Source organism: Vanessa atalanta, chromosome 6 (assembly GCF_905147765.1).
Source record: "Vanessa atalanta chromosome 6, ilVanAtal1.2, whole genome shotgun sequence".
Lineage (NCBI taxonomy): Eukaryota > Metazoa > Arthropoda > Insecta > Lepidoptera > Nymphalidae > Vanessa > Vanessa atalanta.
The window spans coordinates 7,589,635-7,616,690 of NC_061876.1; the positions used below are offsets into that span (position 1 = coordinate 7,589,635).

Below are 27,056 nucleotides of genomic sequence, written 5' to 3' on the forward strand. Positions count from 1 at the left end.
TAACACGACACACGCTCACGCTCACACTCACACGCACCACAATAGATCCTACAATTAGCTGAACTGATACACACCCACAACTGATTGAATGTACTTGACATACCAGATCGTAAGTCGCGTAGTTCTATGTCGTCTGTTGAATGATTAATGTTTATAGATATATTTGGCTGTTTATGCTATTGTTCTATCTCTTGTTATGTCTGTGCTGCATGTTTATGTATCTGTCGGTTAAATTGCATATAAAAGTAACGAATATATGCAAACCAAATAGTAACGCTATGTTCATTAAAACTGTGTAAGAATATTAATTTTAATCACTATAGTATTAGATCTGATATAATTTGTTGGTCATTTATTATTTTATGTTTCATTTAAATTTATTAAATAGAATATTTAATACTAAAATCTCATTAACGTATGACAATAGCGTGCTGTGAAATATAACGGCGACAAGTGTGACGCCGGTCACGCACGTTTGCGTCGACGATCCCTTACTAATTAGCGATAAAATTACTTCATTCGCTTTTTTCTCTCGTTTTCCAGAACGTTGCGACATTATATTTCGCACATTTAAATACTTTTGGTGAAATAACGATACCACATAACAAAAACAAGCGTAATGTAATGTTTTCGCGTCCTCTCACCACTGCTCGCGACCGATGTCGTGCCCGACACGTATTCTATAATCTGAACTCGATTTGTATTCCCTTCCACATAGTACAAAGAGCTATCGGAGTAATAACGGCAGTCGCACCCTCGACAGCAGCCGGCCGGTCCGCGTGGGCAACACGCTGGAGAACAAGGAGAACGCGCGGCCGTGGGAGGGCGCGGCCGAGTACCGCGACGAGTACTCCAGCGAGTCGGAGCGCGTGGCCGCCAAGCTCGCGCGCAAGGAGAGCCTCAACATCAAGCTGGCGCTGCGGCCCGACCGCCAGGAGCTCATCAACAGGTACGGGCGCCGGCTCGGAGGATCTCTGGCCAGAGCGGGCGGGAGTTACAGTTACCGATTTTGCTCTCCCTTGCTTCGTAAACTTGGTCAAGCCGCTCCTGATTGCTCTCCGGTCGTTCCAGGATGCGATCTCATACTTTTGTCGTTCACTAATTCATTTTAATAGTCAGGTTCCAATTGCTTTAATTTTGCTTCGTCATTAAATATCTAACAGGAAACCAGATTGCGTTTGTTTATTAATGCATCCAACAAATTTTCTAATTTCTCATACATATATTGTACTAACAATCGCATTTGAATACTGGCTTAGTAAAAATAAAGTTTATTAAATTTTATTCACTTGGTTCTGTAACAATGTTGTGTATAAGGCGGTAGATAGACTTCTACTCAAACGAAAACCCTCTTAACAAACAAACGAGCAAAGTAGACTTTGAATCTCTCGTATGATTATTATACATTAATGACGCTCAGCTACTTGTGCCAATATAATGAGTTGTGCAACCGTAGAAAGAACGATCACATCCCAGCTGCAAATAGTTTTATGTGAAATTAAAATGTATACTAATCAAGAAAGCATCTATCGATTTTCTGCGAACGTTTTGTCATCGTGCTTAGAAATATATTATTAGAACTGCAGTGTAATCTTAATCTGCGTATTATTCGCACTTGAAATCGTAGTAAATAGACAATTGTAGTAGGAAGTACCTTGTACGTTGCCAATATAATCAAACGTTCCGGCACTGAGCCAACTTCGGCACGCGCATTCTCTAGAACAGCTGGGAGAAAATTAAATAGTTACGAACCGAAAAATCACGTTACGTTAATATACATACGTAAAGTAAAGTTTGTAATTTAGTAAATGTCATTGGAATTGTATCAACTTTTTATGTTATTACCTAAGTACTGACCCATAATGTGTGTTAATATTTTTATAAATTGTGATATACATATCATATGTCAATTCAAAGTAATTTCGAATGATAAAGTTTTATATATAAAGTATAAACCGATTTTGACCGCATGTGTTTATTTAGCTCACTTAAGGAAGTAGTTATACAGTTGAGCGAAATGAACGATATTACAGTAAATTAACCTCATATAGAATAATCAATCTCATTGATTCCTATTGTTGTATAAGACACGTAGACTTCAGTAGTACGTCGCGTGCGTTTGTGACAGTATTATTTGCTCGGCTCGTAGGAACGCCTGGGAGTTTTATTTTTGTTTGCATACTCACACCCATATAGTTTAACTACTTCCTCTTATCGTTTTTTTTACTTAATTATGACGCTCTTATTTATGTTTATAAAATGTTTACAAAGTTCGTGTTTCGAAAAAGTGATATCGTCGTTAAATATTTACCATATCATGTTAAGTTTTGAGTTTTTTTAAAGTTATTGAATTTCGATCCAGTCGATCGAACGGAGAGCTATCTGAGTTTATCAATTAAATCTAGACCAGATTACGAGTCTTGGGATTAAGCCAAGAGTTTATGTTAATCGGACATTATGAACGTGTTTTCGGCATCATACAAGCTTTGGCATATTTTATGTCGGCGGCCAATTGCCAGTGCGCAAGATCAGTTGGAGCGAATGTATTGTCTTATCGGTACCTCGAAGGCGTTCGGAGATCGTCTTGCGTTAGTTATCTTGAAAGATCTAGTGTCGTAGAAGTGTTAACGGATAAATGCTAAGAAATCGTTGTGATTCGCACGCAGAAACATCCTGGTGGTGCAGAGCGAACACGAGAGGCAGGAGTCGTGGGAAGCGATTGGAGCGCGTCTCATCCGCCGCCTGTCTATGCGCCCCACCGCCGAGGAGCTCGTCGAAAGAAACATACTCAAAAGTACGTGTATGGGCACTCTACTTAATATTTTTCTTATTTAGAAGATTATGGCTCATCGAATATTACGATGGTATTAATAACAAACATAATAAATATTATTATAATTTTTTACACTTTACAGGTCAGTCCCCCGCGGAAGAGAAGAAGCAGAAAGAGGAAAAGAAACGATACCTATTGCGCAAGCTTAGCTTCCGGCCGACGGTAGATGAACTTAAAGAGAAGAAAATCATCAGATTCAGTGACTACATTGAAGTCACACAGGTACTTTTATCAACTATTCTCAAAAACTAAAAAGTTCAAACTATACTAATTTAAAATGTATTTATTATGTAATCGCTTCGCCTGCCATCGATGTTGTTCAGAGCATTGTACCATAAAGTAGCCGAGAAAAAACATCCGACAAGATTCTGACAGAGGTTCCATCGTTTACATGAATGTGTGTGAATGTGTTCTTGCAGGCGCACGACTACGACCGGCGCGCGGACAAGCCGTGGACACGACTGACGCCGCGCGACAAGGCCGCCATACGACGAGAGCTCAACGAGTTCAAGAGCTCCGAGATGGCCGTGCACGAGGATAGCAAGCACCTCACCAGGTACCGCCGTCATTCCACCACACCACTCACCACCCACCCCACCTCGTCTGAACGACAAACATGCAGGCACATCGAGCTACCAAAATTATATCAAATCGATCAAATAATTGGAACATAAAAGACATCAAAGATATGAGTGATGATTAAAAACATGTTCTAATAAAAAAGTAATTTACTAAACGATCGAAACAACGAACTATATCGAAAACATGTATAGACTTTCGATATATTCATCAACAAAGTTGATTGAATCGCCTGATTGTTAGAGGACATCGTGCAGAATGTTTTGTAATCAGAATAATAGAGCACTACTATGTAACTATACGGTGTCGTGTCGTGCAAATTTGTTGAAATGAATAATGAGAATCTAAGATTAATATTTAATTGTATAATTACTTCGAATATGTTTTATTTGTAAACATATATTTTGGCACGTTTAGCGTTGGCAACAATAGCAGAAGTACACTAGTACTAATCTGACCTTTGTTAAGAAGGTTACCAGGCATAAAAATATACATTCGACAAGAAACATAACTTCGCTAAATAATATATGTTTGTTATGACAAATTATGAAATAATTTCATGGTATACAGGTGAATATATTGCAAATTTTTTACTCGTTATCGATACGAGCAAAAGTCTGTCAATATTTGTCTATAGTAATAAAAATATCTGTTCCCAGGTTCCATAGACCATGACGGCTGTGCCCGTGTCCCCGAGCCAGCGGCGTGCCTGTGATCCTATCTATATATATTGACTTCTTCCGACCCGAGGAAGATACGTATGCAATAACCTACCAGGACGAACGGTAAAGTGTTAAATATTCTAAAGTCGCGTGTGAGCCGTGCGTGGTGAGAAGATCTCGCCTTCTTCGTTCTCGTCGAGTACGATTTATATTTAGTTCGCGTATCCTAAGCGTACCTATACATTCTTTGAATTGACCTTCGCGAAAGGTTAGTGATACTGGTTACTGTGGTTGGAGATTGAGTTTTTGAAGCTCGGAGATGTTTACGAGTTGTATTGAAATGTGAGACGTATCCGATTTAGAAATTATGTAGAATTGTGATTTTAATTTGTCTTATATTGCTAGCTTTTAACTAAGTAGTCGTTAAGCTAGATTCGATTTTATCGTATTTATTTCTTGCAGTCATTTTTGGTCACAACTTGAATTTATTAATTCCTATAAGGCGTATGCACTGAGTTTGTGGCGTAGCTGTAACGTCGACATTTTAAAATATCTCGGCATATATAATATATCGTAACGTAATGATGTGCAGTAACTGCCACATATTCTTATTATTTTCTAGAGCATATTCTATTATTTGAAACTGAAATAAAAATGTAGCTAGTATCTATTTAAATTCAACTTGGAACGCGTACGCACTTATATTCAACTAATAATTTATTTTTATAAATCTAAACAACCATTATTATTTTAATTTAATATTAAAGACTAAACATCCACCAGTTATACTTTAGCATACTTATGTATTTACGTATTTTAGCACTTAAATTAACCTTATCTAAATAACTCAATAGATTTTTATATAAACTGTTGTTTACGATGTATCATACATAAGATAATAATTAATTTTGTAATACAACTACTGTCATTATATCTTTATATTTTTAATTATTGACTTGATCACAATATTCGGTTACTTAAATTGTTTTTTTTTTATTATTAAATTGGTTATTATATTTTTTCGTTATTTAAATTCGGATAATAATAATTATTTATTGATTAGTACAGGGAGATACTTTTTAAAAATACAATGGAAAATTGCTATATAGTTATGAACGAGTCTCGAAATGATAATTCGGAAAAGTTGTATGTCAATCGAGCCTACCTATACGATTAATGCGGAAAGTAATGATCACACGGAAATTGACATTTTAATAAAATAATTTATATCGAAAATATTGTAACTGTTAAATTAAATTAAAATTAATAATAGCAATAACATTATAAGGAATCTTTTTGCTTGCACACATTATGAATGTAGTAAGGAGGGCTCGGTTATCACCCTTTGGATTCGTATGGTAGTCGCTCCAGACTATACAAACGAACAACCTCGGCGGGAACAACTTTTAACTCGTGGCGCTCTAGCCTTCGATTAATGTTAGTTATTCAAAATTGAATGATATCGAGTAAAGGATTAAATATAAAGAATTAATTAAAACTGTAGCTGTTCATTAGATAATTATAAAGCCTTCGAGATTACTCCATCGTTTCGTATATGATACATTACCTTATTTACTATTCTATGTACGAAATAATTATAGTATAGAGAGCAATAATGCTGCTGAGTTATACTTTGATTTCGATCGTGGTGTGGTTTGAAGTTTAATGTTTAACATTTTTATAAAAATCTTAATACTTCGTAAAATAATTTATAGGTAAGATGCATTTGAAGCAATGTTCTGTTCAGTAGCGGTGCCATTAGATGCGTATTCGAAATTCCATACGATATCGGCAGAATGTATCGATAATCGTACGATTTGTTATGAATTGCTCAGAGTCTTAGGCATCAAATCAATTGGAAGAAATCGTATGTTGAAATATATGCGACACTCAAAACGTTCGGGTAATACAATATTTATTCAGTAATAATAAGATGGTTGCTCGTGAGACCATTCCATTTTTAGGGTAAAGTGGAAGCCAAAATGACGACTTATTTTTCTAAACAATTTTGTTAGATCGCAATTAAAGTTGTATAGATAAAACGTAGATGTTTATCGATATTGTAATCGTAAGAAATTCAGATTTCCAAAGATCTAAAGCTCAACTAAATTCTTTTAGCTAGCTAACTTTTTGCAATCGTTGAAATATGTATATTTATGCAAAATTACTAACTAAGTTTTACAGTGGATCATAGTAATGTTAAGAAATAAGTTGCAATGATATTCATCCGGCGTCACTCAGTATGTACATACTTAATTACCATAAAATGTGATAAGACTTTTATTTGTAGTGTTTTATAATTATTTAAGTACATTAAACTTTCATTTGTATAAATTTCTAAGACTTTGAAAAATGTCGAATGGTGCTGTCCTAAAGCAACACGTTGATTTTCTTCTATAAATTTGTATTTCATGGTAGAGTTATATTTTGTACAACAATATCTAGTATCGGATTACTAAGCGTTTTTACATTAATTGAATTACAAATAAATTTGTTGATGAATTAGAAATGTTACTTTATTTATATACCATAATCCACACAATTAAAGGAAAAACTCTTACTTACTTCATTATCTTGATTTGTGAAATGATGTTTTATGCAAAATTTTCACCATATTATTTAAAATATAAACGAAAATAATATTCAATTGTATCGAAAGATATTCTTTTTTATCTGTACATAATTTTAGTACCATGTAAATTATGGAATCTCTTTTATTTCCATTTATATCGCGTATCTTTTTGTGCTATTAGAACTATTGCTGTCAGTACTTGGTTTACTGTTGCTTTTATTTTGAATATTGTGTAAATTATTAATGACATGTTGTATTAGTAAGTATATTATGATAGCCATAAAATATTTGTTTTATATAACATAAGTTTGTAAATACTATGATTATACATTAAGTTTTATACTCTATTGCTTTTGATTTACCTCAGACCCAAACTAATGTAATAAAATATACAACCGAGCTGCTCGGCTAAAATGGACTGCGGAGAAAACTACGGCAATTTATATTATACGAGCGAATATGAAATCATATAATTTCCATGAAAGCGATCGAGTCTCAATGAAGACTTTGACCCGCTCCGCAGTGGTAGCTTAAACTTTCGATAGCGCTCAACTTATGGCCGTACAAGCTGCTGTGGGGAGAAAGTTAACTGTAGTGCGGACTGCGGACCCGTTACCGCGCGCCGCACGCGCCACTCGCCGCCGCCAGCGCCAGTCGGCACTCGGCCTCCGACTGCTCACCTCGTGTCTCGTATTTCATCGCGAGTCTCTTTACACGATGTTTACACTCTGCCTATCCATCCGACAAAAAGACGACAGAAAGCGATAGTGTTCTATAAAGTGAAGGTTTGTATTGTGAACAGTGGACTCGATATAGTTTTTTTTTACAAAGTTTATTTCAAAAACAAACCGTGCAAAGTGCAACGCCCTGAATAAGGGGTAGCGATGACGTTCTCTGGAAGCATGAAGGAGAGTAAACCGCGTAACGTAAAAGACACCTGGGAATCAGAGGTGAGTTTAATAAATTTAATTAATGCAATTTGAAGTGTTAATTAATTTATCTAGCACGCATGTGATTCACAGCGGTCGGAATGAATAGAAAGATTTATCAATGGGATATCTATTAAGTTGCGCGACAATTTCTTCATAACCGCTAAACAATTGTCACTTTCTCCTCAGTAAGAAACTTTGTTTTATGATCTCTATAGTGTACCGACTATTTCACGCGACCTCAAACTTATATTTGTATACCCACGGAACTTTTTTTAACCGTGGAAAATATATCACACTACAAACAATAACAAATACAAAGAAAATAAGTGTTTCTTCAAATCTAATACGTTATTATAACATTAAGAATAAAAGGTTCAAAACTATTGCTATATAATCTAAAATATATTAAGGTATATACTATTTGTCTTTCTGTGTAGATATTACACGGGAATCTCTGAATTAATTTAATAGTCTTATTGCGTTAACACGAATAATGTTTCATAATTATTTATTTTAGGATACCAATGTAAAAGTTTCCAGAACTTGTAAAAAGCTGTATAGCGTTGTATTCATGCGAATGAAGTCGCGAGCTCTAATTCTACACACCACTGAACACGGATTCAATTTAAGTGTCATAACACGATGTTTTACTAAATAAATAAATAAATAAATAAATAATAAATATAATCTGCATCGATGTATCAGCTGTTCAAAAACAATAATAAACTTTATATTAAAACATGTTATTGCACGCTTCACGTAACTTATCCTCATGTTTTCTGTGAACCGCCTTTAGTATGTCCGAAATTACATGTCCTATTTACTGAACCTTGTTTTGATAACTCATAAATGACTTTAGTATTTATTTGAATACCGAGTTCCTGATATTATGCTACAAAGAGATCTAATATATCTAAAGTTGCAGTTATGTTTTCCTTTATTTAAACAGTGATTACTGGGTTTTTGTTAAAGATATATTTTATGGGAAGCCTAATCATTATAAGTAATCATTTATTATTAAAAGAATTCAGTTATAAATCAGTTATATACCTTTATAATTATATATATATTATAATTTTGTCAGCGTTGACCCGGTAGACCTGATAGACGCCATTGGTATAATTGGTTGTATGATTGTATCTCCGTTACTATATATGAAAATATCCTACATTCTATATTCTTCCAAAATTATACGAAACCCATGATGTGAAAATACCATGTTAATTGAACGACCTTGCTTTTACAAATTTATAAAAGTACAATAAAATATTAAAGAATATTTTTTTTGAAGATATAAAAAATGAAGAGTTGTTAGTTCTGTACCCACCCCAGAGTAGTATACCATAAGACAAGAGACAATTGGCAGTAACTAAAATACTAAACGAGCAATATAAGTGCCGGTTAATTGCATAATATGTAGTTCAGTAATAATATACATTTCAAAAGGCATGTGAACCGAGAAGGCAGATTTTTAAATATTGTATAAGATTTTAGCGAATGTTTTTAATTTGTATTTTAATGTTGGTATTAATGTGTTAATAGTTTAATAAAAGAATTTTTTTCGACATGTATCACAAAAGAAAAAAAATCATAAAGCAAATATAAATCCTGTAATTTTTTTACTTTTTCGTTCAATATCTCAACTATGACAGGTGAAAAATTTAAGTCTTAGGTCAAAAATATAGTTGCGAGTGCCGACTTTTTGCATAGTAAAAAAATACAAAAAAGAAGTAATAACAATAACTTAACAAATACTTTTTTCAATATTGCGGAAACAGCTTATAAGAAATCTTGGACAAAAGAAATTTGATACGTTTTTCTAAGATACAAATATCCAAAACTCAATAAAATTGGCTTAAATGTATAAATTTAAAAGATATTGCTTGATAACTGGCAATACAGTATACTATTGAGCTAAATTTAACTGTAGGGATGACAAATGAAAACTCAGCTTGAGCTCGCAATCTACAGCTATTCCTATTAAGATATCATTTATACTGAGATTTCTATTGCTTAATATTTTGTCAACATGTACAAATTACACAAATATATAAATACTATAACTATTACTTTTTTACAACTAAGAATGGAAAAAAAATGTTATTACTCAGTATTGGTAATTTATTTTTTATTGGTACGATAAAATAGATTCCAGTGTAGAGACATGCGATATGCAATGAGTATTAACATATATATGGCTACTGGAAAGTGTCTTAAAATTTTCCTTATTAATAACTGTATTATTATACTGAATTCTCTTTATGAAATTGTATTATTATAACTGTAGTCCAGCAGAAACACCACTCACAAATCCTTCTTCGTGTATTATCAAATGTATAGACACTATCGTATCATAAATGTGAAGATAATCCCATAGACAATTACTTCTATTAACTAATCTGGTATATTCCTAAAAACGTTTCTTCGATACTTATTTCAGCTTTGGAATAAAAAAATGCTATTATACACAAACACCGTACTATATGGAGAATTGATTATTTCCACACGAAGATTTATCGCAGCTAGCGTAATAGACGTTTCTGGTAGGTCAGAACAATAAAGTTGAATATTATAACCAGCTCAACTTAAATAATTTAACGTGACAAATCAATATAATACAGCCTGTCCATTCTTTCTTTGTTTAAATTAATCGCAACGTATACTTTCTGAGGTACGGGAAGGCATAACTATGTGTAAATTTATATGTTGTGTGTAAAATAGTGTAATAAAAAATAATGCATCAAATTAAATACTTAAAAATAAAATATACAACGATATCAAAATATTATTTTTCAAAAGGATTGATCAATAGTTCTTTTACATATTTGTAATCTCAGTTGCACGTGAAACTACCTCCGGGTGAAAATGTGGATTGGCGCGGGTACCGGCAATAAACTTAACAGTTACTCATTTAAATTATACGATAGTAGATATATTAAGTTATAAAACATTTATAATAATGGCGTAGTAGCATCTAGCATTGGTCGCACATTCCGCTGTGAGTAGGAAATTTAAAACTTAGTTCAACTGATTTAATGTCGCATGTCCTTGCGTTTGCCTCTCACTCGTGTATCGTGTGGTGTTGCGAGTACCGACTGTTTATAAATAGAGCACGATATTGATCAGAGTTGCTGTTTTGATCTAATATATATATTTTTATTTTTATTTAAACGTATTAGGTATTAACTTTACAAATGGCATAGATTTCGGCTTAACGCATAGACGAGGAAGACAAATCACTGTGAAAGTAAACTGTTAAACTCAGAAAAACTAAGACACATTCATACCTTCCCATTTAAAGTGAAGTGTATGATCGTGATGGTTTCTTTGGTCTCACTCATCGTGAGAACAAAAATGATGTAATCAAGTTCGAATTAACACCAGACGCGTAAAAGCGTAATAAATTTCTGATAAAGTTGCGTTCAATTTGATTCAGCAGTTTCTTATATGGAAACAAAATGAATATTGTCTCCGAGGGCATCAAATGGAAAGTACAGGTACAGCAAGCTGCAAGCTAACTATTTAAATAAAATATATAATTCAAATGAATTGCACATTTTCAACTTTTGTTTGGTAGAACATATGTATGATGAGTGTGAGGTACCTACCCGTACGGAGGCCTGCACAAAGACCTTACTGCAAGTAATATGCAATAAATGGTCTACAAAAATCCAAAATAATGAGCTTCAATATGTATACTATTGAAGTTGGCCAAGGCAAGGAGCTGAGAGAGCAAACACTAATTAAAACACGCACATATTAACCGAAGATCATACAAGTGATATCGATGATGTGTCTCCATCAACCCGCACTGATACAACTTTGTGGAATAAACTCCAAAACTTCCCGTTAGAAAGAAAGGATACCTAAGCACAACATGTACCTATATACGTCATCTATTTGAATAGATATATTCATTAAATAATGAGCACATTTATGATATACATAAATATAAAATATACATTTTAAGAAGTAAGGGCGTCACATTCGCTGATTTCATATAATAGAGAATATGAATAGGTTCCTACTTATTACAGACAAGTGTTTATAGTTTATAATTGTCACTACTTCCCTAACAACAAAATAAAGGTCCTGACTTCAATCGGATCGGCATCTAAAATCTTGAGTTGTTTTTTAATATAATGCGAATCTCTACTATCACTATTGTCATAGCGAATTTCTCGACAGAAAAACCCACTACATATATATACATTAACACAATTTTGTGGATATAATAAAAAAAATACATATTTTAACTTTTAACCGACAAATTACTGTTGGTTCATTTGTCGGATATTTGTCCGCATTTCGCAACGTATATATGTATTTTATGTTAATTGTATTATATTATAATATTAAAGATAAAGGTAGAAGATCTCAATTTCTGGCAAACGAGACGAGCGCCACCTTACAACAAAGGTTTGTTTCGCCTCATCGATAACAAAACACCTGTATTCTCTCTGATAATTCGGTATATCACTAAGCGAGAGTGGAAGTGTGTCAGTGGATGTTAACGGCGCCGACCGCCGTGTGATCCGTGATCCGGGTCGTTGCGAGTTCGCTGACCACAACGCGAACGGTGGCAGTCTCATGTATACAAGATGTTTAGTTGTTTCACATTGTACTCTTTAAAACTGAATAATCGCAGTTTATTCTACATTATTTGTATTTAAAATTTAACCTTCATTATAAAGGACCAATGTTTAATTTTCAACCTTCACGTAACAAATCAAAATCTTTTATTTCTACTCTAATTAATTTGAATTCTTACAAATATTTCGAACAAAAATAAATGTCTATGCGTCGATTGTCTGAAAGCCTTCTTGATAGATATCTCTGTCTCATACTTTATTGTAAAGATAATATTATCCACATCTTCGACGGTTACGATGCGCAGATGCTAATTTTGCATAAATTAGTTTTAGTTATTGCGTAACAAATTCGGCAAACACAGAGCGTTGCAACAAGGTGATCAAATCCTAAAAGTTCACGGACTTCTATATTCAACAAAATCACGAACATCTTATAATGAAGATTTATTTTTTATCATTATTGAATTAATTTTACATTCTCCTACGTATTTAATATAATATTATATACGGATCTTTTACACCGTTTATATTTAATTAGTGGTGAAATAAATGACACAGGTAATTAACGCGTCTTTTTATACATAACGTAGTGTGTACATAACTGTGGCTTAAATTGCAAAATAGGTACAAAATACTCGCAACAGCGATCTAATTACATCTGTCATTCAGGGCAGAAATAGAAACGTCGGCCGACTACAAGCAACTATAATTTATGTAAGATCGAATTAAGTGCTAATTAGGGTAATTTCAATGAAATGCGATTATGATAAATAATTTACCGTATGAGTTCATTAGTAATTGAAAAAAATAATAATAATCATCATACTTACAGATGTATACTTTTATATGTCGTCGTAATGTCGAAATACAAATATTTTTTGTGTTTTATATCTCAAAGTTACAAACGTATAAATATAAATAAGTCCTATGTCATATTAATAAAAATACTAGTTTTAGCGCGCGGCTTCGCTCGCGTGATGGATCCGGTCGTAAGTTTTAGGTATAAAATGTAGCCTATTTCTATCTCGGAGTTCAAGCTTACTTCAAATGTCATCAAATTCGGTTTAGTGGTCTAGCCGTGAAAGAGTAACAGTCAGAATTACTTTCGCATTTATAATATAAGTATAAATAACAGGATTATCTATACAAAATAACAAATAACATGATTATCTATACAAAATGTATGTAAACTTTTACATGTAGGCTCCATAGCACTTCCATACCGGCTCACGACGTACAATTTCCATCTTGATTTATGTATTACGCTTACCGGTAGCACATAACGCCGGTAGTCTACATATCTACTTGTGATGTAATACCCAAGAGTCACAAGACACACTATATACAACAAGTTCATCTGTTAATATACATGTTAGTCTGATGATATAATGCCACAAGCATTACTAGAATACATACATTTTTTATTTTAAATATATATGAAAATGTTTGAAAAACCCATTAAAACTGTACATATGTTGTGGGTCTTAATTTTTTTGTAAGCTAAATTACAAGTCTTAATCTATTCGCCTAAATTCTTTCTAGGCTGTGTTGATCTTGTTTAAGTTGGGAATTTAAGTTGTTAAACATTGTCTACATTTATTTCTTATTGTTGTACATAATCCACTAATAAAATAATTTGACATAACTATAAAGATCTCTAATATAATTTATTTTCTGTGTTGGAAAGGACAACAATTTTGAAATCCTACTAAATAAGTTTATAGATTAAACACAACAGAGTCAGTCATTGACATTTGAGTTTACCAAAATATTACAAGTTTATTGTGTGTGCAACCGAATAAAAGTGAAGGTGTTCGCATTGTTGGAACTGGAGAGCTCAATAGAAACCGGCGAAAAGGCTAAGGCGTGCCCGACTTTGCATTTTGTTGCCGCCGCCTGAGAGCAAAAACGTGGGGAGATGTAGGTCGTGGCGGCAAGTGCAATTTGCACATGCCTTCACTAAAACGAATAGGAACAATCCATGCTGCAATGGAAACCCTTTATACGTTCTTTCGTCGTAATTTTTATCAATAAATCGATAAGCTAATTCACAATGAAATAAAATACTAGGTAAAAATTTTGAGTAAAAAATCAGTGGTTAATTGTTATTAATTATATAACTGTTATACCGTAACCTTAGGAATACCCTTTAAAATAAATTTAGGTATGTATTACGATATGTAATGAATAGTAAAATGTTACTTTGCATTAAAAGTTGCTAGATATATAAATAAAAACGAAACATTAATTTCCGCATACAACACCGGTTCTGACACAAAGAGCATATTGTATATTCACTAAATTACATATTTAATAATTATAAAATTAAATTATTGTAATTACAACAATTCTACATCCTATGAATTCAGTTCTCTTTGACCTCTAAGCATGACCTTGCTCGCACCTCAACTCAGACCTGAGACACGGAATTGACTCCAAATACTTTTCGATATTCTCTTTGTTCGGCGTATTTATCTTCAAATGCCAGTTGTTTGCCAGCGTATAAACGTGTCATGTTTTTGTTGCCATGAAATAGCGGACAGCGTTTTGTATTGTGTTGTATGGCAAGAACATAATAATTTCGTTATAATTTGCGGTATTACGAATTTTGTTTCGAAATAATTTGTAACGAAGTTCAACAAATAACTTTCAGAGAGTTAAACGCGATAAATGATCAAATACTTTACAAAGAGTGTTCTCAACTTTATTTATACAATAACCAGTAATTTTTTGGTTGTTGGGTAAGCCGTCTGTCCATTTGCAGGTGGCAAATGAATAAAGATTAGACATCATTTAATATATTCTAAAATAAAGGAACTAACTAACATTTTATTAACCACGTGGTTACATTTAGGTATACCTACTAACCATTGTCTAGTGAATAAATGTGATGTGATTTAATCAACGGTATATTATTTCGTAGGGATAAAATGTATTTTTTAACAGGATATATCTATTACTTTCATTCTTTATTATTATTACATAGTGGTATAAGATAAATAGAAAAGAATAACGAATTACTGAGTTTCTTAAACCTGTAACTATTAATCTCATATGCAGTATCGTTGAAGTAAATTAAGTCTTACGTTTTTTTCACATTACCAATATTGAATCAACTATACTAACGCACTATTTCAGATCAAATCGAATGTATTATATTAAACTTTACAATAAGCCCTTTTTTGAATCAACAATATTTCATTCGACCTTTGTGTTTGACTTGATTGAATGTCTGCTTGTGGAGTCTACTCGGTTGGCGCAACATGACCAATTTTGACCGCTTGTGACGCTTATGGCCTAATGTAGCTTATTACGGAATGTCGATAAGCTTTCCATTTCCACATATAATATATATTTATTGTAGGGCTATTTTAAGTTGGGGAATTTTATTTATTTATTATTTTGAAAACGGTTAAATCACTCGATTACTATAACGATAAATATTGCATTGTTATTCTATAGAAGTTTATGATTCTAATGAATATTGACGTCTTTAAAACTTTACTATAGCGCTTCCTTCACTCTATGAAAAAATTAAAAATAACAACAATCAAAAAGTTGAATGTTGTTCTAGATTAAAGCAGCATTTTCTTTTAATTACTCTGGTGTAAGCTTCTTACAGATAAAGTTGTTCTGCAATCTCTTTTAATCGTCGAATTACATAAATAGTATTATGTGTACAAGTTTTGTTGCATTTATTACACTATATAAAGTCACAAGGTACGTAATGAGCTACAGAAAAATCTTATTTGTAGCAACTATAATTGTTGCTCATATTACGTAAAATGATCAGCGGAGTTGAAGCATGACTGCTTGGTTAAAACTCTTAGATTAATAAAAGTAGGTAGAATGAGTCCATAAAAATCAACTCAACTAACTAAAGGTGAAATAACAAAAAAAAATGTAAATAAAATTCTAAAATAAATAAAGATGATTTATTTATAAGAAGTAGAATTTTAATAGTTTTTGGTTTTAATTAAAATAATGAGGTCATATTTTAATCGCATAAAAATGTAAAAATTAACCTTAAATCGGCGAATGGTTGTTTTTGTATCTAAAAACGTTAACCGGTTCGATTCCGTCCTCATTATTTTACACACCAATGCTGTGTTCTACAAAATTTAACGATTCGCTTTCTTTTCGTACCCTAATAGATTTAAATAGTTGCTAAATGAGTACACATTATCCGTTTCGGTTATTAATTTTTTAAGTTTTATTTACATTTTTGCGATGCTCAGAAGCCTCGTTGAATAGTATTTTACTAAATTTGCATTTTTTTGTTTGAGTTGATATTATGGACTCATACGATTTATAAATATATATTTTATACTTTTAAGTGAATGTTTAATTATACAGAATTGAAAGCGTTACAAATAATATTGTAACGGTTTTTCTGACTCCTATTAAAATATTATTACATACTTGGTTGGTAGTTGACTCGGAAGGGGAATAGCTTGGTCGAAATTTAACCGTAATAATGGCTACTATCAAATTTATTCATTAGAAAAATAGGAAAACTGAGACTCATCTGGACGATACCTCGTCCTTATTGCAATTTAAAAATTGGGTTTTTAATGAAGAAATGCGAATTTATTGATTTTTAATTTGGACATGACATATGTTTTTATTGGCAGTATGTACACTATGTATATTTAATATAATGTATTTGTAACGCTTACATTGGATTAAATAAAGCTGTCCGCACGCATTCTATATATAAACTAACTTTGGCAAATCTCACACTCATCCATGCGCGCAATATGCTCAAAAAGGGGTACAAAGCTTTCTCTCTCACCTATTAATATACCAATTTGTTATGATGAATAGGTTGTTAAGATCACTTCCGTGAAATAGTTAACACAAATACATTATATATACAATATATACAAGGAGCTATACATTTTACAGAAATAATAAATACAAGAAATGTATTGTTTAGTAGCATTTACTAAATCTACTCTATACTCACTCTATATAACTCAGAGACAAAAAATCCTAAACTGCCTAAATTAATTATAATCTTACTTATAATTTAAATCCTAGAAACAGATATATTTAATAAAAATATATAATGTTTTCAGCTGGGTTATGGGTGGTCCCGAAATGGTCAGCGTCGGTGCCGCTCGCATCGGCCGCCGGAATCGACAATGTCGGTGAGCAGTGACATCAGATTCACACGGCGTAAGCTCAGCCGGTCCTGTCGAGGATGCTGTGCGGCTTTAGCAGCCCTCCTCGTGTTGCTACTGCTCGCCGCTGTCGCAGTCTACCTCGGCCGTTGGTACCTCTATTAATATACTTTAAACGCAGCTTATAAATAATAAAAAGAAAATAAAACTGATAAAATAATAAATTATTATGAAGCTAGTAACTAACGAGGCAGTTAGATTATAATAAATAGATAAGCTGTCACATATCTATCTCATATAATGTTAAAAGTGAGAGAAGGAAGTGAACGTAGTTGTCGTTGTTTTATTTAAAAAATATCTACTTAATAAAATTTCAAAATGACTAACTGACACAAAAAACACAGCGCACTGCCTGAATTTAGCGCAGGAATTTCTTATGAAACGTAGGTGATCGTTGACTGAGGATGTTAGCTGGTATGTGTAGTCATTATTTCTCATATTAGAAATTTGAAAAACAGTATTTATGTTTATTATAATAGATATTTGAATATAAAAGATATTCCATATTATAATTTATTTGAAATTAAGGTTAAGTGCAAAAAAATCTGAATTTGGTGGGTTACGTATATAATAAATATTTGCTTTAACAACTATCTCTCTTTAAATGTGTCGATTAATACTTCTCACTGTCGTCACACGTACAAGGGAACTTAATACTGCTGTAATAAATTGTTTGTTCTTTTATTAAACACTCGTTGAATCTTGTAATCCTTGGCTTCATTGGCTCACGTGTCATGTATCTTGGCACCGAATAAATACTATGAAAGGACACGGTCTATGCACAAGAAACTCAATTCAGCTTGTCTATATTTCAATATCTACGATTACTACGAATACTAGATCGTTACAAATAATTTTGTTGAATAAAATATTTATGTAAGTAATTGCATTTTACTACTTAATGAACAATTACTTTTCATACTTACCGTTTTTATAGGTACAAGAATAATTGTTATTATTCAATACTAACTAGCATCACGATATAATGAATTTATTATATTTCGCTTTCTTTTATATGCCGAACAACAAGAGATCACCAGACTTGTTAAAATTTAGAATAGCCACCAGTGCTGAATTTAGAGAAGGTTAATAGTAGCTTTACTCCTGGAGATTTCACAAAAAGGGTCCTTCAAAGTTTACATTGTAGAGGAATTTGTTGTCCTTTAGAAAACTATATATGTACTTCCAACCACTCATTTAAATATTTTTTTCAAAAAATGTGACTTGTTTTCCCCGATTTCAAATATACGTAAGATCTCCACTTCTTTGCTCTGCACTGGGGGCTCTAAACTATAAAACCGGTCCTGATAGTTACAGTACTAGTATTCTATAAAAATGCGCTAGTATGATTCAGTTTGTTGAAATGATAACTTTCCTTGGTTTGTCGTTACTTCATTACTTCCCAGAATTTGACTCTCCATAGCCACAATATCAAATTGTGCATACAGAATGTTTAGTTTTTTTTAAATCAACTAATTTGATTCCTGGTTAGGAAAAATATTTTTTATAAATTTATATATCTATAAAATTACTCGCTTAAACTTTTAACTAAAACCTCCCGAGACTTCTTTGAACATTTCCTTTTATTTGTAGTTACAGAATTTGCCGACGTCTCTACATAGTTATAAGAACTCTACAAAGTCGTATCCCGAGCTCTGTATGCTTAAATCTATTACGGAACGAATTTTAATGCGGTTTTCATCAATACACAGAATAATTCAAGAGGAAGGTTTAGATGTATAATACGTGCATGTTACAGTAGAGAAAAGCCTATAATTACAACTTTTCTAGCTGGAAGAAATCAAGAATTTTTCTTTTTATGCTTGTTATTCAATCTTAAATTTGTTTATAAACCCTTGTGTAGAGCCAGGTCAGGTAGCTAGTTATACACAGTTTCTACCTACTAAGGAATCTCTGGGAACAAGACCTCTCGTGAGTTTCCATTAAACTTGCTGATTCCTTCAAAATGAATATCGTATAATTTTTAGGTTAAATCATTCAATACATGATTGGCATCCAATTCTGCCACATGTATTCATTTTTTAATTACGTTATAATTTTCAAATAAATACTTATTTTTTAAAAAAGTCTACTTGAAACTTGACTAAATACTTATGTATTAAGTATACAAATAAATACCTGCATTTTTTATTAAGCATCATCAATCAATCATTAATATGGCTATTATTTTACAAGTTACTAAAATCAAAACAAACATTACTTTAATTTTTGTCGCCTGTACGGGATTGTGTGCAAAAAAATTTATTTAAGATTTTTCAAAAATCTTCGGACGTAGGATAAAAGTATTATTTTATTCTTATACTATTGTTGGGTTTTAAGATTTATTTTTATTCCATGTATAATACAAATTAAAAACGGGTGTAACCGCGGCGTAAATATAGTAATAATTAATGGTTGATAATAATAATAGTTAAACTTTTATTAATTAAAATGGTATCGCTCATTTCTGTCTATACTGTGACATTTAACCGAGCCCGTCACTGTTAAAAGGCCGTCGTTCTGAGCGGCCTTGCATTCGCCTCTACCTACTATAAGTTTGTCTCTACTCTGAATGCATAAAGCAAAAAGCTGTTATACATTATCTGGAAAAATACCTGGATAAATATTTAACAATATGAATTACTTAACTATGTTATGAAAAACTAAAACAGGTTAATTTTGACGGCATCGTAGTAAAAGCAAACCCTTAATATAAAATGATAAAGAAATGTTACATTTGTTGTTGTCGAAAGAAAAGCAATGATAACATGACTTAGAATTCAATCACTAACAGACATCATACACAGTATGGAAACAGCAAAAAAGAATATTTTTTTCAATCGAAAACGTAAATATAATTGCAAAAATATCAGCTTTTGTGTAATTTATTTTTGTCTACCAACAATTAACTTTATAAAGATTTTATTATTTTATTTAAATTGATTTCATAAAGTGTTTAATTGCAGATATGTATCTATTTGGAGATCCATTAAATCGGCAAACATTTCGTGGTTCATTCGTGGCTACGTCATGGGGCACACAAGATCAAGTAATCCCTGAAGCTAAGGATAACGTCACACGAGAGGGCGAACTGAGACAAGCCATCTTTGACTCTTATACAAAATCAGAGTTACGATCTTGCTTTGTTGCCGCTGATATACTCGCATTAGACAAGTAAGTTAGACTTCACGATATTTAATTGCTGGTACAATCATCTACATCGAACCGCTGGTAGCTTTATATTCAATATAATCTTGTAACGATTTAACGGGTGACCTTTGCTTTAATAACGTACTTATATTTTGATAAATAATACAAAAAAATATTTGTATCGCACCTGCAACTCAATATGAAACGCCTGATATATACATATTCATATTAAAATATATGTTTATTATAGTAATATATAATTTTAATTTATAAATTTTGAAAGTGTCATGTGTGTATAACAATATATATATATTGTTTATTGATAATGTTTTCTTTTTTTGGCTTTATCATTCATAGCTCATATTATAACATGCAACTTATAAGGAACTTGTTCAGAAATAGTAGCTTAAGTGGGAGAAAGTTCGCTTTCTAGAGTCTCATGCGGTAAGACCAAGCGTGCTACTGGGCTGTTAACAACAAAGAGATCGCGTTTTTTTTTATTTCCGATAATAAAAATAGAAAACCTTACATCATTCGTCCGATTCGTTATCCTTTTCACGTTAAATAACGTCAATTGAGATAACACGAATACAATATTAGATTAATTATAATACATTACTTATTATGTTCACTACTAGGCAATCTGCCTTCGTGAAATACGCTCTTCACTTCTTGACGAGAACAAGAACTCTTAGACAGAAGAAGGCCTTAGCCCAGCAGTGGGTTAAGCTTATGCTTATAATAAAACTATTTAGACTTATTTTTTTTATTAATTATAAATAATAATGCAAAATAAATAATAACTATAAAAGGCCATGCAAATAAATATCGTTTCCGTTTTTCTGTACTTTATCCTTCAGATCAGAAAAAGAAAGGGCCAAAATGACCTTCAAAGTAGTTTAAGACACGCACAACATAGAAAGTTTAAAGCTTAGAAACCCAAGCACGCACTAACTTTCCCATGTCAATATGATAAAAGTATCACACCGTGGTTAATGTAAACGGATCACTGCATTTAACTGACCTACTGTGTCATATTTTACCATATGGATTATTATTACCATAAATAAAACTTTTTTTTTATACATAGACTCTAGAACTGTAATGATAATGAGAAAATAGCTTGCCTTTAAAGCCATAAATACATATACATTTTTTTATTTATTAGATTCAAAGTACCTAATATTATTAGTAACTTTTGAAATTTATTGAATAAATGACAATAATTATTAAATATTAATATGTAATGAAATATTCATGTTTTATTTATACAACTCTGCGGTTTTGATTATTATTTTATGCAAATATTTTTTTATTTTTCTTTTATTTTCGATCACAACTAATTGTTGTAAATGTTAACCACTTCGCTCTCGTTTTGGGGGTTGATCAGGTGGTAGGTAAAAAAGTAGCCTATGTCCTTCTTTTAGGTTCATCTATTAAATTTCGTCAAATCGATTAAGTGGTTTGGCCGTGAAAGATTAAGGGATAGGCAGACAGACAGAGTTACTTTCGCATTTATAACATTAATATAGATACCAAAATTTTTTTACTATTTATTAGGCTAAATTTTTATAATTTAGACGTAAACATCTCTTTTTCCTAGGTACACAAAACAAAAAAAGTTTGTGAGCTTTTTGTGTTCAAAGAAATTATCAATATATAATTGTATGTTAATGTTTTAGCGCAGAGAAAGGAACACGAGTGCACTTCGAAGTGTCGTTTGAACCTATCTTTACCGCAGTGAGCACAGCAGACGTGACCGCGGTAATGACGCGAGAGCTCCTGTCCCCATATTTTCAAACTTTAGGAGTACTTCCAGCAACACTACATATAGAGGTTTTTCTTTTTACTTTAAACACTATTGAAAATAATTACACACCACACTCGCTCGTGAAAAAACAAATGATCAGTAAATGGTTATTCTTCACAGACTAAACAATCATTTACAGAACTCTAACAATATATTTCGTGCATGTTTGAATGTAAGCAAAGTTATTTCTGGAATTTTATAAAAATACAATTAATAACTAACATTTTTTTCATAAACAGGAAAGTTCGGTGATTTCTTCACAAGCTTTAAAAGAAGGCGATGCACCAAATACGGAAGTTCCCACCACCGAAATCGTTACTTTCGAAATCGAAGAGGATCTGCGAGAGTGTTCTCCATTGACTTTGACACTTTGTTCATACCTACCCTACAACATAACCACTTACCCCAACTTAGTTGGACACAATTCCAAAGAAGTCTTACTGCGTGATCTCGTCGCGTTCAGGGAGCTATTGGATGCGGAATGTTCTCATCTAGCACAAGTAATTTTTATTTTTTATCTTACGACGAATAGCAATCTTTTCGATCAACCTACTTTTGACAATCGACTAGTTTTTATAAATATTTATTTACATCTCACTGAGCGTTGAATCTTTTAAAAATAATGAAAAAATGGAAATTCGACGCTGTATTGTGAATCTGTGACTTATATTGTACCCATTGATTGGAGATTATTGAATCTAAGAAACGTAATTAATTTTTGTAATTCAATCAATCAAAATAAATGTAATAAATATTTTGAGATAAAAAAAACACCTATGGCGTCAAATATTACTCATTATTTGTATATATGAGAATTATTAATTATTAATCATTTATGTGGGTGTGAAATACTGAATGACATTTAATATATTTTAAACATGTACCTACGTATTGCTTCTACTGACCTACCAAAAGTCTAGTAACTGACAGTTTGTTCCCATATCAATCTCCCTTAACTATTCATTATCATATAACAGTTGACGCATCTAGTAAACAAATAAATTGTTACCGTGAATACAACAATACAGTTTTTAATGGTTTTATTGATTTTCATTCTAGGATTTCGTATGTCAAATGTTACAACCTCGGTGCGAGGGTGACAGGCTCGTCCGTCCGTGTCGCTCGTACTGTCGCGCCTTCCACGCGGGCTGCGGTGCGCGTTTACCAGACCGCCTGCGACCACACTTTGACTGCGCACGTTTCCCTGAATACTTCGGTCCCGGCTCTTGTTCCCCAGAACCAGGTTAATTTTTTGCCTACTGTGTCTAAAATCAGTTTTTTTTTAATGATCGCAGTACAATTAAACTGGATATTTCAAATATGTTAAGTTACAAATTAAAATAGTAATATTATTATACCTATGTATCCTAATTTCAAAGATTATGTGATAAGAAAAATGCTCAAGAAAAAACCCTGGTATTTAAGTAATAATTTGTAAGTACATATATTCTAATTTATTATTTAAAAACAGATTGCATGGGCAGCTTGCAACGACTTGCATTATCGAGGCGCGCATGTGACGCCGTGCCCGACTGTGCGGACGCGTCCGACGAGCGTAGCTGCTCGCACTGCGCGGCGGCGGGTCCCGGCGCACTGCGGTGTGCCCTGCTGCCACGCTGCGTGCCCGCACATTTGCGCTGTGACGGCACGCCCGACTGTGCAGACGGCAGCGACGAAAATGGCTGCTGTAAGAAGTTTTTAAACATCTAAAAATATGAATATAGAAAATTACAGATTGAACCTTTAAAGACATGGTGATAATTAACGTGTTACCAATAAATTTGCGAGGCGGTTAAAACTTTTTATTATGACTATTTAGTGTGGATATCTCGTTCCCTGGCCACTTGGAGGAGGGAAACCAGTGAGACGACAATGGGTGCGGTGCGCAGCCGCGCCGGTTACGCGGTGTGGGCGGAGCGCGGGCGTGCGGGCAAGATATGTGCGGCGCCGTATGAAGCCGACCGACGCGCGCTTATGAACGTCGCCACGTCTCTGTGTACTGCGCTCACATTTAAGTATGCTTTTTAGTCTTCAATCAAACATCTAAGAATTCCATAAAACATCCATATTCCTTGTTACTATTCTGTATTTCAAAATGTTAAACTAAATCTACATTTACATCAGTCGTTTATACCTGTATTTAGGAGTTAAATAAATCTCAAATCACATTTTCTTCAGCAAGTATTTAATAGCCCGAGGTTTTATTAAAAAATATACTGAATTATTACCGGTCATGAGGAATTATGATTTATGCAAGTGACTGACCGGATTACAAGAGTGAACGAATACATCGTGCACCTGTGATTGCACAGACATAGATTCACTCCCTGTTCCCTCACTCTTATAATCCCATTAAATATACGGCATATCTGACAAGACTAGAGAGAGTTCAGGCGCAAGACCAACGGATTTACGTGCTTTCCGAGACACGGGAATGTACTCACCTCCCAACATCTAGACTCCGGGCTGTTACTGAGAATTTCTCGATAGAAAAAAATCCTATCATTTTTTATTTTATCTGCCCCACCTGGGGATTGAAACCAGCAACTCCAAATCTCACTCCTTATAGTCACTAGACCTACAACGCAGTCGCACTTACCTGTGCACTATTAAATGTCCCAAAAATTTCCACCGTGACTGAAATGGATCTGAGGAATCATTATTATTTAAATATTTATTTCATAATTATAGGTCTGCTATATCAGCAGAAGCTGTACCTGATTTGGAAGAGGAAATCAATGAAGATACCACTGAATCAACTATAAAAGATAAATATCGAAAAGAACCCGCTGAATATGTAGAGATCGTTGACCCCTCGGCGCTGGAAATTTCATTCATAAAAAGTGAATGTCCGCAGCGAAGAGTTATTAAAATAATCTGTGATCACTTAGGTAATATTAATATTTCAAATTAGTGCTTCTATTTATTATTGATCAATTACAAAAAAGTAATATTCATTTGTTCTCACCTAATTTTGAACCCGCGTTCTTGGGTCACAAAACTATATTTTTATACACATTTGTATTTTATATATAATGTTTATGCAAACAGAATGCGGCCTTGCATCAGCTCGCGGCGCACAAGTGGCGCTGGGAGTGGAAGGGTTACCGCGGTCGGCGCGGCCGGGCGACTGGCCGTGGCACGCGGCGCTAATTCGCTCCCACGTACACGCCTGCGACGCCGTGCTCGTGCACCCATCATGGCTTATCACTACAGCATCATGTTTCCAAGTGAGTCCATCTTTCTCTATTTTGTCATGGATAAATAATACTTGATTATTGATCACGTACAAAATCAATAATGTATGTAGGTATAATCGAAATCATCTTTTGGCGACAAATCAATCATATAAGTATTTTATTCCAGGGTCAACCGAAAGCTGAATGGACTGCGAGATTAGGTACAGTACGAATTCAAAGCACAACTCCTTGGCAGCAAGAACAGCGCATTGTCGGTATGGTACGCTCTCCAGTTGAAGGAAGCATGCTAGCAATGGTTCGATTGGAGGAACCTGTGGAAATGACAGACTTTGTCCGACCAGCCTGTCTTCCGGAAGATGGTTTTAAAATGGACGAGAATAGTGTCTGTAATACTCTTGGTTGGACGAGAAACAGAGATCAGTTACAAAGGGTGCATGTTGTGCCAACCTCTATGAATACCTGTGAAAATGTTAGCATAGCTACTGGAAACGGAATATGTGCCGAACCATTATATGACCAAGATGATTGTGATGTAAGATGTCAAATATTTTTTTAGCAAATATATTTTTTAATATTTATATATTTTGTTCAACATTGGTTTATTTTTAGGAAGAAGAATATGCAGGAAGTTCAATGATGTGCTTTGATGATAAGTCGAAACGCTGGTCCTTAATAGGTGTAACTGGATGGCGTATTGCTTGCTCAAAAATTGGACTAGGTCGTCCAAGAATATATGATGCAGTTACCTCACATATTGATTGGATTCGAAGGACTATTTCTAATTCGTCAAGGTGACCTTATCCTAGAGATCTTTAAAAAGACTGCAGAAAGATGTATAATTTCAGTAGTACATATGTCCATATAGTTAATAAACATTGTTAAGTTTTTTTTCTATAAACGTAATTTTTATATGATTAGAATAGTCTCTTTGTTTTATAAAAGAAAAAAATTTAAAAAACCGTTTAGCTTAAGTTTTAGCAAAAAACTGCTAGCCTCCTGAAAAATGCCATTAAATATTACTTCATTTTATTTATAAGTGAAATTATTATGTTACATTGTGTTAATTACATAATAAAATCTGTAATAATATTATAACATAACTTCCTTCTATCTAACGATTGACTTGTCTGACTTAGATTATAGTGTATTTATATATATTTTGTAAATTAATTGTAAATATATCTCAAAGTTAAATACCAAATTATAAATAAATTAATTTAATATCAAATTGTTTTTGATATGCTTCCATATATTTTTTATAAATATTTCTGTTTCTAATTGTTAACTAAGAGCCACTGGCCAAATTTTATAAGATTGTTGAAGAATGTCAAGGCTTCATAAAGCTAATCAGTAGAAAGGAAAGAGTATATAGAAGATAGTCGAGCTGCTTATGATTCTATGATCAATGCTGTTAGGTTACCTTTAAGACAAGAAATAGTATAAAATAAAATATAAATAAAAGTATAAATCTTGACCGCGTGGAATGGTGGCAAGAATGCTAGCAGCATTTCCCCGTTGGATCACAATTCTAATCCTCTGG

At 33.0% G+C, this 27,056-nt stretch overlaps 2 protein-coding genes across 10 annotated transcripts in view; both read left to right on the plus strand.

The window, feature by feature from the left end:
• Nucleotides 1-6,991, plus strand: part of LOC125064957 (phosphatase and actin regulator 4) — a 53,280-nt gene extending 46,289 nt beyond the window's left edge. For 5 of the 8 annotated variants that reach the window (XM_047672293.1, XM_047672294.1, XM_047672300.1 and 2 more), the window contains 5 exons: nt 719-949; nt 2,667-2,794; nt 2,916-3,055; nt 3,253-3,389; nt 4,072-6,991. In XM_047672293.1, the coding sequence (XP_047528249.1) occupies nt 719-949; nt 2,667-2,794; nt 2,916-3,055; nt 3,253-3,389; nt 4,072-4,087 (652 nt within the window). In that variant the 3' untranslated portion in view covers nt 4,088-6,991. The remainder of the gene's footprint in view (nt 1-718; nt 950-2,666; nt 2,795-2,915; nt 3,056-3,252; nt 3,390-4,071) is intronic. The other 3 variants (XM_047672295.1, XM_047672298.1, XM_047672299.1) reach the window with 2 other exon arrangements.
• Nucleotides 6,992-7,282: 291 nt separating this feature from the next.
• Nucleotides 7,283-26,681, plus strand: LOC125064867 (atrial natriuretic peptide-converting enzyme). Of its 2 annotated transcripts, XM_047672160.1 has the most exons (12): nt 7,283-7,596; nt 17,252-17,444; nt 20,323-20,530; nt 22,189-22,342; nt 22,556-22,816; nt 23,376-23,559; nt 23,788-24,003; nt 24,136-24,331; nt 25,008-25,207; nt 25,368-25,546; nt 25,683-26,048; nt 26,126-26,681. In XM_047672160.1, the coding sequence occupies exons 1-12, from the start codon at nt 7,531-7,533 to the stop codon at nt 26,309-26,311; spliced, it is 2,409 nt and encodes an 802-aa protein (XP_047528116.1). In that variant the 5' UTR covers nt 7,283-7,530; the 3' UTR covers nt 26,312-26,681. The 2 variants fall into 2 exon arrangements, with proteins under 2 accessions (XP_047528116.1, XP_047528117.1); XM_047672161.1 differs by lacking the exon at nt 7,283-7,596 and having other exon boundaries at nt 17,349-17,448.
• Nucleotides 26,682-27,056: the final 375 nt, after the last annotated feature.

Bases quoted from the DNA above. Each gene is read 5' to 3' on its own strand.
- LOC125064867 (XM_047672160.1), top strand. From the start codon at position 7,531: ATGACGTTCTCTGGAAGCATGAAGGAGAGTAAACCGCGTAACGTAAAA. The intron at 23,560-23,787 runs GTTAATTTTTTG...ATTTAAAAACAG, and splicing joins CTCTTGTTCCCCAGAACCAG to ATTGCATGGGCAGCTTGCAA. The intron at 25,547-25,682 runs GTGAGTCCATCT...ATTTTATTCCAG, and splicing joins CTACAGCATCATGTTTCCAA to GGTCAACCGAAAGCTGAATG.